General features: G+C 40.3%; 1 protein-coding gene across 4 annotated transcripts in view; it reads right to left on the reverse strand.

The window, feature by feature from the left end:
- SYT16 (synaptotagmin 16) overlaps positions 1 to 12,587 on the reverse strand; it is a 262,401-nt gene that overhangs the window by 137,440 nt on the left and 112,374 nt on the right. For all 4 annotated transcript variants that reach the window (XM_082450420.1, XM_082450422.1, XM_082450423.1 and 1 more), the window contains exon 2: positions 7,336 to 7,509. In XM_082450420.1, the coding sequence (XP_082306546.1) occupies positions 7,336 to 7,509 (174 nt within the window). The remainder of the gene's footprint in view (positions 1 to 7,335; positions 7,510 to 12,587) is intronic.

Here is a 12,587-nt window from a genome sequence, read left to right on the forward strand (position 1 = left end):
GAGGATCCCACATGCCGCGGAGCAACTGGGCCCATGAGCCACAACTACTGAGCCTGCGCGTCTGGAGCCCGTGTTCCGCAACAAGAGAGGCCGCTATGGTGAGAGGCCCGCGCACCGCGATAAAGAGTGCCCCCACTCGCCGCAACTGGGGAGGGCCCTCACACAGAGGTGAAGACCCAACACAGCCAAAAATAAAAATAAATAAATAAATAAATAAATAAATAATAAAATTTAAAAAAAAAAATCAGAAGAGAAGATACTTTCAATTTAAACTGTTAACAAGTAGATTTCCACTCTAGGTATCACCCTCCAAGTTGGGTCTTGTTTTGCTTAAGCCTCATTGGGGAAGGGTGACAAGAAGTAAAGAGGGGCTATTCCATTTATTCCACTATTTCAGGACAAAAAAAGTACAATGAGGGGGGATGGTGGGAGGGGCTAAAAATTTCAACTTTCTAAAGATAGTTAATTCATAACTCTAAAACAAATTATTTTACAATCCAAAAGTTTACAAATCGTATCAAAAGCATTTCAGTGGCATTTACAGGTTTTAATCATCCTATCAGAAAAAAAAGGGGCTAGGGGAATAGCCTTTTTTTAATTCTAAAATATTTGATTCATTTAAAATTCATCTGAGCAGTCCAAGTGCAAAACCACCACACAGACCTGCAGGTGAAGAAAATTAGACTCTAGGTTCAGAAAATACAACATTAAAGACAGCAACCAAAACCTCCCAGAAAAAATGAATTGTATTGCTTTTATATTATCCTTTAAGACACCTTTTTCAGCCTATATTTAATTCATCAACCATACTAAACATGAAGTATAAAGAAGGTGACACTGGTTATTTACAACTGTAAGATGGGTACATGGCTAAATGTCCTTCACAATCTTAAGGAGCCAAAAATAATAATAATAGTAATAATAATAATAAAAGCAACCATATCTGCTATCCAGTACTGTATATATATATATTTACATCTGTTTCAGATCCTGATTCATACCATTTTATAAAATTTGTCATTGCTCTTTCTTATTTGGGCATAAAAGGAAAATGGAATATAGTCACAATTATTCAGAAAACCCTGGAAGTTACAAAGATGGGGCAGCAAATTCTTCTGTTTTGGTCCAATTCACTAAAAATTTGTAAAACTCAGAATCTTGAATATAAATTAGAGATGGTTGTAATTTGACAACTTTGAATAATCTTATAAAGTAGACACTTTTCCTAAATAACTTTTCCTTATTTAAATCCCTGTGCAAATGTAATCTGCTAATAGTGCCATGGTGTATATGGGGTGGTAGGGAGGGAAAGCATCATGAAGGAAAAAGCTTGCCTGCTGACCAAGGTAGAACTGAAATGAACCAGTCAGGGAGGGAAATAGGTGGGGAACCACTGGATGGATTCTTTGTGGGCAGAAACAAAGGTGGATTGGGCCAGCGTTAACACTGTTCAAGCGCTACCCTCTCTGACCTGAAAGGGGAAGTTAGCGATGAACCCACCCCTTCCATCAGTGGCACTCCACCCTGGCCACACCTTTAAATCACCTGGTATTCTTTTAGAAACTATACAGTTTGCCTTACCACTGTCACTCCCTATTCTGACATAATTCATTGCAGTGGGATTGAGCACTGGTACTTTTTAAAAGCTTCCCAAGATTGAGATCCAGTGTAGTTCAATGGGGCTCATGTTTGGAAAGCACTCTGACTGCTGATTACAGTCTATACCATAAATATCTGACAAGCTTTTGTCATCTCTCTTTGAAAGAATCATTCTAACCCCAGACGGGGAGTGTGAAATACCCCTGTTCAAGGAAAATGGAGAAAGAAGAATCTTGTATCCAATTCTTCATCAACTCTCCTAATTCGGAGTGACTGAACATCACTCCCAGGTGATGTTTCCATCTCCTCTCCCTCTATAATGGGCTGAATGGTGGTCCCCAAAAAGGTATGTCCATGTCCTAATCCCTGGAACCTGTGAATGGTGGAAGGGTATCTGCAGATGTGATTAAGGATCTTAAGAAGATCTTCCTGGATTATCAGGGGGAGACCTAAATCCAATGACAAGTGGCAGAGAGAGGACAGACACAGACAGGAGGGCAGCAATGTGAAGATGGAGGCATAGGTTGAAGTGATTCAGCCACAAGCCCAAGAATGCCGAGGATGGTCGGCAGCCACCTGAAGCTGGGAGAGCGTGTGGACCCGCTGACATCTTGATTTCAGACTTCTGGTCTCCAGAACTATGTGGAAAATCAATTTATGTTCTTTTAAGACACGAAGTTTGTGGTAATTTGTATGGCAGCCACAGGAAACCGAACCATCCCCTAACCCTCCTTTCCCCTGATTTTCTCCCATCCCAGAAGTTCAAAAGCATGAAATAGTGACTTGAGTGGGGAAGATCAGGTGAGCAGAAAAGTAGTGCAATTAAGACCTTGGCCTCTGACATTAGGCAGTTTTGGGATACGAGTCTCAGCTTTGCAGCTTAATAGTTTGGAAAAAAAATTCATCTCTCGAAGACTCAGTTGCCTCATCTATCACATGGAGATGATAATAGTATCTGCCTACTGAATTGTGTAGTAGGAAGGTTGTACTTGAACATATTCTGACCTAAATGCAGAACTGAAATAAAAAAGTATCTGACAACAGCAGCCATCATGGCCCAAGCAGAAGGAATTGGGCAGGTCAGAGCCCCAGCTGGACCAGAAGCTAAACATTCAGTTGTAGGTGAAGAGGTGGGAGTGGTCTTGAGGAGGAACCAGTCAGCTGGGCCTTTTAACCAACTGGTGGGGAGAAATGGTCACATGTGGACCACCTCACTCTTGAGCTCCAGCTGACACAGTTGACTGCTGAGCCCTGGCTGAGCACCAGCTCTTCCTAAATGTACAAAAGCTGTCGCCATGCTGTCTCACTGTGCTCTTGTCTCTCTCTGCCAACACACCCCCTCCCAAGCTCTGTGTTGAGAAACTAAACTTCAGCTTGCCCCCTCAAAGTCATCTGGTCAGTTTCACTTGGGATAAGTAATCAGTTTGGGGGATTTGCACTCCCACCCCACGCTCCTGCTCATCAGAGAGCAATGGGCATGGCTGTAAGCATACTTACCGTGGTGTGCCGTTCCTCCCTGCTGCCTCCCTGACCTCCAGAGAAGTCAGCCTCTGCCTCTACAGCCTTCCTCGGGAAGGGTCCAGACCTGCAGTACCTCTGGTGATCCTTCCAGGCAAGACAAGTACATAATCTGAAGACCCAGTGCAAAATGAAAATGGAAGGACCCTTGCTCAAAAACCATTAAGAATTTCAAGAAGGCAACAGCAGAGCACTAACCCAAGAGCAGGCCTCGGGTGGCGTGCTCCCCAACCTCTGTTACAGGCCCACCCTACCCCAAGGTGTGACAACTCCCTGGCAGGAGTGCTCCCTGGCAGCGCTCTTATTCCTCTGCTGTCTTCTCCCCACAGGGTCATGCAGAAACTTCTAAACCCCTGTGTGACATGAGCTGCTCACCTGAAGAACTGCTCAGGGAGTCTTTTCCAGATCTCTCTCCTCCCATTCCCACTAGCGTGTCCTACCCCTGCAGCCACGGTAGGCCCATAAGAGACACGTATGAGGCCGTCTCCTGCCACCCTCTGGAAGGGGATGCACGTGGCGCTCTGCTTTCCACCTCTTCCTCAGGCCATGTTGGACTCAGATCTTCTTACCACAACCACTGCAACCCCACCCCACATCTGCCACCCTTCTCAGGGTCCAGGCAACTCTCTAGCCCTCTGAATCTCTTTCCCTGTGGTCCTTCCAAGCCATGGACTGCCCTTTCCAGTGGTGGAAAGCCTTTCTTCTTCCCCTCCCTGCCTGGGAGGAAACACCCTCCTGTCACATCCTCCATCCTTTCTACCCTGTGCCTTTGAAAATGAAGCTCTTTGCTCCAACTTCTAAATGTTGCCTTTGATACATAAAGAAAGCTTTTGAGGGGGAAAAAAAACAAAAAACAAAATTCTTCTCCCTCTTTCAAAGCTAAGCTTCTTTAAAAACTATGATTTCACCATAGGATTTTTATTCTTAATCAATTTTTTATCTCAACGCTGAACAATGGCTTCTTTGTGGCAAGTCATATCCACCCTTCCCCCAAAGCAATCACTACCAACAAACAACACAAGTACCTTGCATTAAGAAGTCAAATAATCCATGTAACAGACTTAGCAGCTGTATGGCCACAGGAAATCCTAAATAAATGATAGCCACTAATTATCATTATTTAATTATTATTATTGCCTATGTTATTAGGAAGAAACTGTTTCAGTTTCTTTCTCCCCTTAACCTACATCCAGATAAAATGATATGTGTAAATTCTCTGAACTTTGAAAAAATAGCCGAAAAGGCAAGGTATTTTTGTGAGGTAAATTATTTGGCACAGTGGGTTCAGAAAATAAATTGTCACGCCTGCCTCTCTGATATTACCACACAAAAGAAAAGAATTATTTTATTCCTCAGAACCTCACATGTATATTAGATTATAATGATTAGGTTGCTGATATTCAGCCATTTTTTGATCTATTCAAATGGCAATTTCATATGGCTCAGTCTCAGAGTAGGATGGTCTAGTTGCTTTTAATCATTTTCATTAGGCCTCTTTCATTCATAGACTGAGACCCAGAGAAGAAATTGCTACGGTAACCCTAAGGATCAAACAGGATTGCACAATAGCAATTGGGAGAAGAACCTAGTCCAGACTTATCAATTTGCAAGTGAGGACTTAAGACCCAGAGAGGTGAGGTGAGCTTCCCAAAATATCACAGCCAATTAGTGGCAAAACTAAGCTCTGGCTGTCTTCACTGTGCTTCTTTCCACCACACCAGGCTTCCTTCCTCCCTTCTCTACATTTGTCAAAATATGTTAAGAACATCCCAACTTCACTGAGAAGTCAGGGCTCTGAGGATGATAATTAAGGCAAACATCAAAAGTTAGATAAAATCTGGGCTAAAAGCACATTTTTCAAAGACTCTTGATCAATGATAATTAAACTTCTAAAGGAGAAATGTCAAAATGAAGGTGTTTGCTTCTTAGACGTTATAATTTGTAGATTCTCCTGATTAAACTATTTTTAAACCTCCTTCATATGATCCCACTCTAAGTTTGAGACATGGATTTCAGTGTTTCTTGAGCTAACAGCTTCTGGCCCATGTTTTATTGTTATCGTTTCAACATTATCTTCAAACCTCAACTTATTTGCAAGTATAATTCATAATTGTCTCTAAATTACTCAGATAACATGTCAAACAAGACAAAAAGAAAAATATCTTAAATAGCTCTAACCTTAGTTCTTTGTACCCATTATAGTTTGAAAAGGAGAAAACCACCAACTTTAATCTCCCAATTTAAGTAATGAATACAGTGTGTTCATGTGTGATGTCATTCCTAAAGCCACTATTGTGACTGGAATTTTGTTAATACTACACAGCTATGGTTAAAGTTCTATTAGGACTTTTATCATAGGCACCATGCTGGTACCTTTACAAAATTAATTCATTTAATCTAGATCAACCCTGTAAGGGATGTATTGATAACCCCAATGTACAGATAAGGAAACACATTTAGAACGGTTCCATAATTTGCCTCGGTCACACAACAAGTGACAGTCAGCTGCAGAAAGGAGAAAAGTAGAATCACTATGAACCCTACCTTCGTATCACCCCATGACCAAACAGAAGTCTATCATCCTGCTCACCTATGTCCCAGCTGAGACAGTAGTGGCTAAACCATTAGTAAGTCCCAGATTTCACATAACAAATTCCATTTTATTTTCAGAAGAGGAGCCATATGTCCCAAGTGGAGTTCAAAAAATAAGGCCACTGCAACGGTAGCAATGCCAAATCAACTGCCAGAACTGCAATTTACACCCCTCCCATTATTCTCTCCTATGGTGATTTTAAAATACATCACACAGTCTTTGATCTGTTCCCTTAAAAAGTGGAACTTAATCCCCCTTCCTTTGAACATAGGCTGTACTTAGTAAATGACTAGAATGTGGTGGAAAGTGACACTGTATGTAGACTAGGTCATTAAAAAAAAAAACTGTGGCTTCCTCTTGCTCTCCTCTCTTAGATCATTCATTCTGGGGGAAGCCAGCTGCCATGTGATAAATACATTCAAGCAGCTCTGCAGAGGGTTCACACAGGAACTAAAGCCTTCTGCCATCCTGGAAGTGAGTCAATCAGCCCCAGTCAAGCCTTCAGATGACTGCAGCTGACATTGCAGCCTCATGAAAAACCCTGATCTGTAACCACCCAACTAAGCTAGTCCCATATTAATGAACTTCGGAAACTGTGAGATAATAAATATTTGGTGTGGGGTAATTTGTTAAAGCAATAGATAATTAATACACATTTATTCCAAAATTGTGCCTTTCCTTATATCCAAGCAAAAAAGTTAAAAGATGGCTACATAAGGTGCCATATCAATAAGGCAAATATTCTCCTTGGTCCAGGCTGGCTCACCCAGAATATGCCCAGGAGGTGGGATGACTAAGGGGTGTTTTCCTCAAGGTCTTGCCCCGGCTCAGAAAAGTAATGTTAAGACTGTCCCTCCACCAGTTCCGTCATGCCCCACACATGGGGAATGGGAAAGGAGGGTAAGACTCAGACTGCTTAAAAAAAAAAAAAAGCAAAGTTGTTACCTGTAAGATAAGAGCTCTGTCTTTAAATGTCCAGCTTCTGTGTGATGATAATCATCACTCTGTGATAACATCCTGTATCACAAAGTTCTACCCTTTAGCAATTGAAAATAGAATATGTCCTTTAAGAGCAGGAAGCCAATTATTTCTTTTAGTATGTTATTTTCCCCCATCAAACTGAAAGAAGTTAGTAACTGATGTAGTAGATTCAGTGAACTTAAAGAGTAAAAACCTCCTGTTGGAAAAGTGACTGTTGCCATATGAGGTGGGGAGTGGCCCTGAGCACGGAAAATCTCAAACACAGCTAACTGAAGTGAAATGTCAACACTGTTCCAACATAATGAGAGCAAAACACATCAAGGCTCTTGTCAATAAAAATCCAGTTTTTTCCTTCAAGCATTAGTCAGAGGGAAACTCAACACAGACATCTAAAAAGCTAAGAAGATGGGAAGTGGTGGTCAGCCTTTTCCCATCTGCTCTTTGGACCCTGAAGAGAGCATTACTTTCCTAAAGCTAATGTATTCTTCAGTAAAGCCCATTCATCATGTCCACCACAGCAGCTGCTAAACAGCTCACGTGTGATTTCTTAATGGGGTCCATCCTGAAATAACAGTGACATTCTTTCCCTGACCCAAACCACAGCAAGATGCCAAGCTCAGGAGACTGTGAAGCATGATGCTTACCCAGCCCTTCATGGGTCTTGTCTTTAGAGTGCTTTCTCTTCCCTTGTTGGTCCAGGCATGGAAGGCCTCCTGGGGTTTCGAAACACAGCTTCTTGTTGATGAAGAGGAAGAGGACAACCAGAAGAACAAGAAAGACCCCAACTGCAGACAAGAAGCTGATGGCTTCAGGAGGGACTGGCAAGAGAACACAAAGGAAAAAATATCACCAAGTGAACCAACTTTTAGTTCTAACGACTGATCAAAGTTATTTGGAACCTTTACATTTATTAACTAGAGTGGCAGATATTCTACAACTCCTGACCTGCTGGCATCCCCAGAACTGTGTACAGGGGAAAGGAAAAGGACTATTGCCAGGTACATCCTGCTAGGCTGGTTCCTAGATGACAGACCTCCATACCTTTGCACACGTGGCTTCTTCTACCTGGAATATAACTCCTCTGGCCCCTATCCTCGGCCTAATATTCAACTTCAAACATGCAAGCTAATAGAGAGATATCAGTCAAATGGGTTGAGCTGGAAATGGTTAACCACTGTTATAAAAGCAAGTGTTACTCAGAGAGTGGCATGGACATATATACACTACCAAATGTAAAATAGATAGCTAGTGGGAAGCAGCCGCATAGCACAGGGAGATCAGCTCGGTGCTTTGTGACCACCTAGAGGGGTGGGATAGGGAGGGTGGGAGGGAGGGAGATGCAAGAGGGAAGAGATATGGGAACATATTGTATATGTATAACTGATTCACTTTGTTATAAAGCAGAAGCTAACACACCATTGTAAGGCAATTATACTTCAATAAAGATGTTAAAAATATATATATATATAAATAAATAAATAAATAAATAAATAAATAAAAGCAAGTGTTTTAAAAATACAACTGCCTAAAGCTTAAAAAATAATCACCCGAGACAAAGTTTCAGACATACATCTATCAATATGAGCAACTGGGGGAAAGTCATTTCCTGGATACAGTTTTGCAAATTCATCTAAGCAATACATGACGATGATGATTATCCGTGGTGACAAGAAAATTCCTAGTTTGTGCCGTCCATGTAATAAATTAGAATTATATTGTGACTGCTAATTTTTTGGAATTTTGGAAGATGAATTTCCATCTTCCTCCGTTCTCCCCTCATCAAAAAAAATCCTGAGTCTTAAAGGACCCGGTTAAGTGTTACCCAGTATGCTTTACAGGGTCCCAGCCATCGCGCTCAGCTATGAGGTACATAGAACACATAGGCCAGAGCTCGTTCCGGGCTGAGGGAGGATTCCGCCAAGGAAATGACATTTGAGTTTAGACAATATTCCATAAACAAATCAAAAAATCAAGTTGTGTAAAGGAATCAATCACAAAGCAAGTGTCAGGAAGAGTTATTCAAGGCAGTTGGGTATATGCAAAAGCTTATGAAAATGAGTCTCCTAAGAGGAGCTTTAATCCTTGGGCAGGTTTAATATGTGAATTAATAATATGAAGGGATAATATTCACCTCATCCTACCATCCAGATAAACAGAGAAAGGATGAATCAAACCAGTCCCAACCCTATGAAAAGATAAAGAAAATAAATGGCACTGCCTCACTGAATTAATCTGGTGGCAAGCCAGGGAAAGAACAAACAAACAAAAAATAGCAGGCAAGATAATAGCTTTGTAATCTGCAAAATGATAATAAGCGCCTGCTTATCGAAGTCAACATATATTGTGAAAAAAAAGTATGCAGATTGATTATTCCCTCGGCCACCAGAGGCAGCACAGGTAGCAGTGTTTACTGGTATGGATTCAACAGTCACACAGCCCGGGAGGAAATCACATTCTACCACTTACTATCTTTGTGGCCTTGGGCAAATTATTTAACCTCTCTGTGTTTCAGTTTCCTAAGCAATAAAAGGATATAATCAATATAACTACATTAAAGACTAAATGAGCTAACACAGGGAAAATAAGCTGTGTGGTACCTAGCACATACAGCGTTCTCAAACAGGAATAACCATCTTCCTCAATATCACCATTATCATCTCTACAGAGCTTTTAAAATACCCCGGAGTAGTCAAATATGAGATGGATGTGCTGCTTTATACACAGGCTGTGCTCCAGCACCCACTGCCTCCCTTTCATCAAAACAATTATCTCAGAGGGATGGGGAAGGGGTAAAGTAGGAGTTTGAGATTAGCAGATACAAACTACTGCATATAAAATTGATAAACAACAAGGTCCTACTGTATAGCACAGAGAACTATATTCAGTAGACTGTAATAAACCATAATGGAAGAGAATATGAAAAAGAATATGTGTATATATATATATATATATATATATATATATATATATATATGTATAACTGGATCACTTTGCTGTACAACAGAAACTAACACAACATTGTAAATCAACTATACTTCAATTAAAAAAAAAAAATTATCTCAGGAATTCCCTGGTGGTCCAGTGGTTAGGACTCCACCCTACCACTGCAGCGGGCACGGGTTCGATCTCTGATCGGGGAACTAAGATCCCGCAAGCTGTGCAGGGCGGCCAAAAAAAAATTCTCTCTACCTCCCCCAATTCTTGTATTTTCAGCTACTTCCCTTAGTAGATACAACGTCATGCTCACCTGCATGAAAAATGCACTAAGTATCTCCCATCCTTTAAAAGACCCTCCTCACCACCATATGTTCTCTTCATCCATAGCCTTCTCTTTCCCCCTTCACAACCAACCATCTTCAGAGTACCCTATACTTACCTCCACTTTCTTATCTCCAAAGCCTCTAGCTTTGAGATTCCTTTACAGATTCCCACTGATCTCCAGGTGCCCAGCCTTACCCCCTCAAATCCTTTCTCCACAAAGTAGCCAGAGCAATCCTTCTGAAATTAAGTCTGATTTGTTCAACTGCCCTCCTAAAGCCCTCTGCAGTGGGTTGAATTATGGCCCCCAAAAGAGATATCCACCCTGAATCTCAGAATGTGACCTCATTTAAAGGTCTTTGCAATGTAATTAGGATAGGATCTTCAGATGAAATTTTCCAGGATTAGGGTGGGCCCTAAATTCAATGAAAAGTATCCCTAAAAGACACTGAAAAGGAGAAGACACAGAGAGAAGAAAACCATGTGAAGACGGGAGCCCAGAATGGAGTTGTGAAGCCACCAACTGAGGAATGCCAAGGGCTTCCAGCAGCCACCAGGAGCCAGGAGAAGGCCCTGGAAGAGATTCTCCCTCAGAGAATCCAGAGGAACCAACCCTGCCAACACCTTGATTTTGGACTTCTGGTCTCCAAAACTGTGAGAGAATAAATTTGTTGTCTTAAGCTGTCAAGTGTGTGGTAATTTGTCATGGTAACCCTAGGAAACTAATTTACCCTCCAATGGCTTCCCATTACCCACAGGGCAAAACTTGAATTCCTTAACTTGGTTTACAAGGCCTTTTATGACCTAGCTGCTGATTCCAGCCTTTATCACTCATCACTCCCCAGCATCAAACTCTTTGTTGCCAGTATATTCATCTATTTCTGGTTCCCCAAACACAGCTTACCTCCAGACCTTTGGAGAAGCTATTTCAAACCCATGGGACAACTGCTCACCCTCTACTGTCTAACTCTGATACTGTACTTGCTCTGAAAGCCTTTCTTGTTCCTCTTGACCAGGATGGATGCTCCTACTATGTGTTCCCATCCACTGAGACCTCAATAGCTTTTTCAAGAGTTTTCAAATGTTAAATTTTCAACTTCATATGAACATGGATTTTGCCTCAGTCACCCACTGTACTCTCAGCAGCTAGCATAGGATAGGCACTCAATACATATTTGATGCTTGAATAAATGTTGGACTCTTCTGTGCTACAACATGTTGATAAATGAAAACTTCTGGAAAGAAAATATATACCTCAAGCGGGTCAGTAACACTAACAATACAGGATATGATTTACGTAAGATCCGGGCTTAGGTAAAAAAAGGGTTCATCTATCGTCCATAAGCAGAAACATTTGCACCTAATAATGCCATTCATTAAGGAAACTAAATCTTGATTTTTGAATAAGCTATATTTTTCCATTATAAAGCAACATGAGGCTTATTACATAAAATCTGCAAAATATAGAAAAAGATGAAGACAACCACTTAAGACTTTGGGTACTTTCTTCCAGTCATTTTGACTGTTGGGCAAATACTAAATTGTCTGTATTGATTTTACCTTTATTGACTTATAAAATATTTTTATTAAATAAAAAATTTCTGTTATTTTTAGAGACTTAAAGAAAAAATAAATAATTCATGCATGTAGTAAAATATTTTGAAAATACTGGAAAATGTTTTTTAAAAAAAAGATCATGTTGAATCTCACCACCTATCACTGTTTTCTCTTACAATTTTTTTCTTAACTATTTTTACCATAATTGAGATACTATCTTACATGCTGATATTAATGCATTTAATATAAAAACATTCACAGATTCCAGATTGAAGACAATATAAAGAGATTCAATATAATCTCCAAAGACGCAAGAAAGAATGGGGGGAAGCCCTTGTGTTGTTCAAAATAACTCTGCTTTCTGTAGATGAAAATATTTTTGTTAGTAATAATTCTTGTAGCAGTGACTAAACTATGGGTGGGTATAAAAGTCCTAGGTAGGTACCAATATTTTTTTCTCCTCAAAATTGCCTAGACATCACTCCATTACCTTTTAATCTTTAATGTTTCATGAATGAGTGTGATGCTGAAGTTTACTTTTTGTTATTGTATGGGCAACAGAATTTTTTGGTCTAGAATTTTTCCTTTTAACACAAAAAAATTGACAGAATGTGCCGTTTTTTGGGATCTTTTGTTAATTTTTTTCCTGGAACCTAGTTTTTTCACCAACATATCCATGGCTTTTTTAAAGCTTGGAACAATTTTCTTCGATTATGTCTTCAGTAATTTCTTCTGTGCCAACTGTTCTTGTTTCTGTCTTAAACTGGGGTACTATTTCTTCAGTTACCAATCTTTAGGTTTTTTTCTTCTGCATTCTAGCAGATCTTCTTAAATATGGCCTACACTTTTCACTCAACTAAAGAGGTGAAAGTGTGTTGTTAACTACTACACCCATTGTCACAACTGTAAACTGAATATCTGAGTCAGTGGCAGACAGTGGGGGAAGATAATGTCTTTTGAGTTGGATGGTGGAGAACACTAGGAGTAAGTACAAATGTAGCTAAAGCTGAGAGAAGACTTAGTTCAGCAAGTGTGGTTATTTCATCAGCGTTCATGTTCCTCTCAGAATGTATCAATTCTA

The sequence above is a fragment of the Balaenoptera physalus genome (assembly GCF_965194825.1).
Source record: "Balaenoptera physalus genome assembly, chromosome: 2".
Taxonomy (NCBI): Eukaryota; Metazoa; Chordata; class Mammalia; order Artiodactyla; family Balaenopteridae; genus Balaenoptera; species Balaenoptera physalus.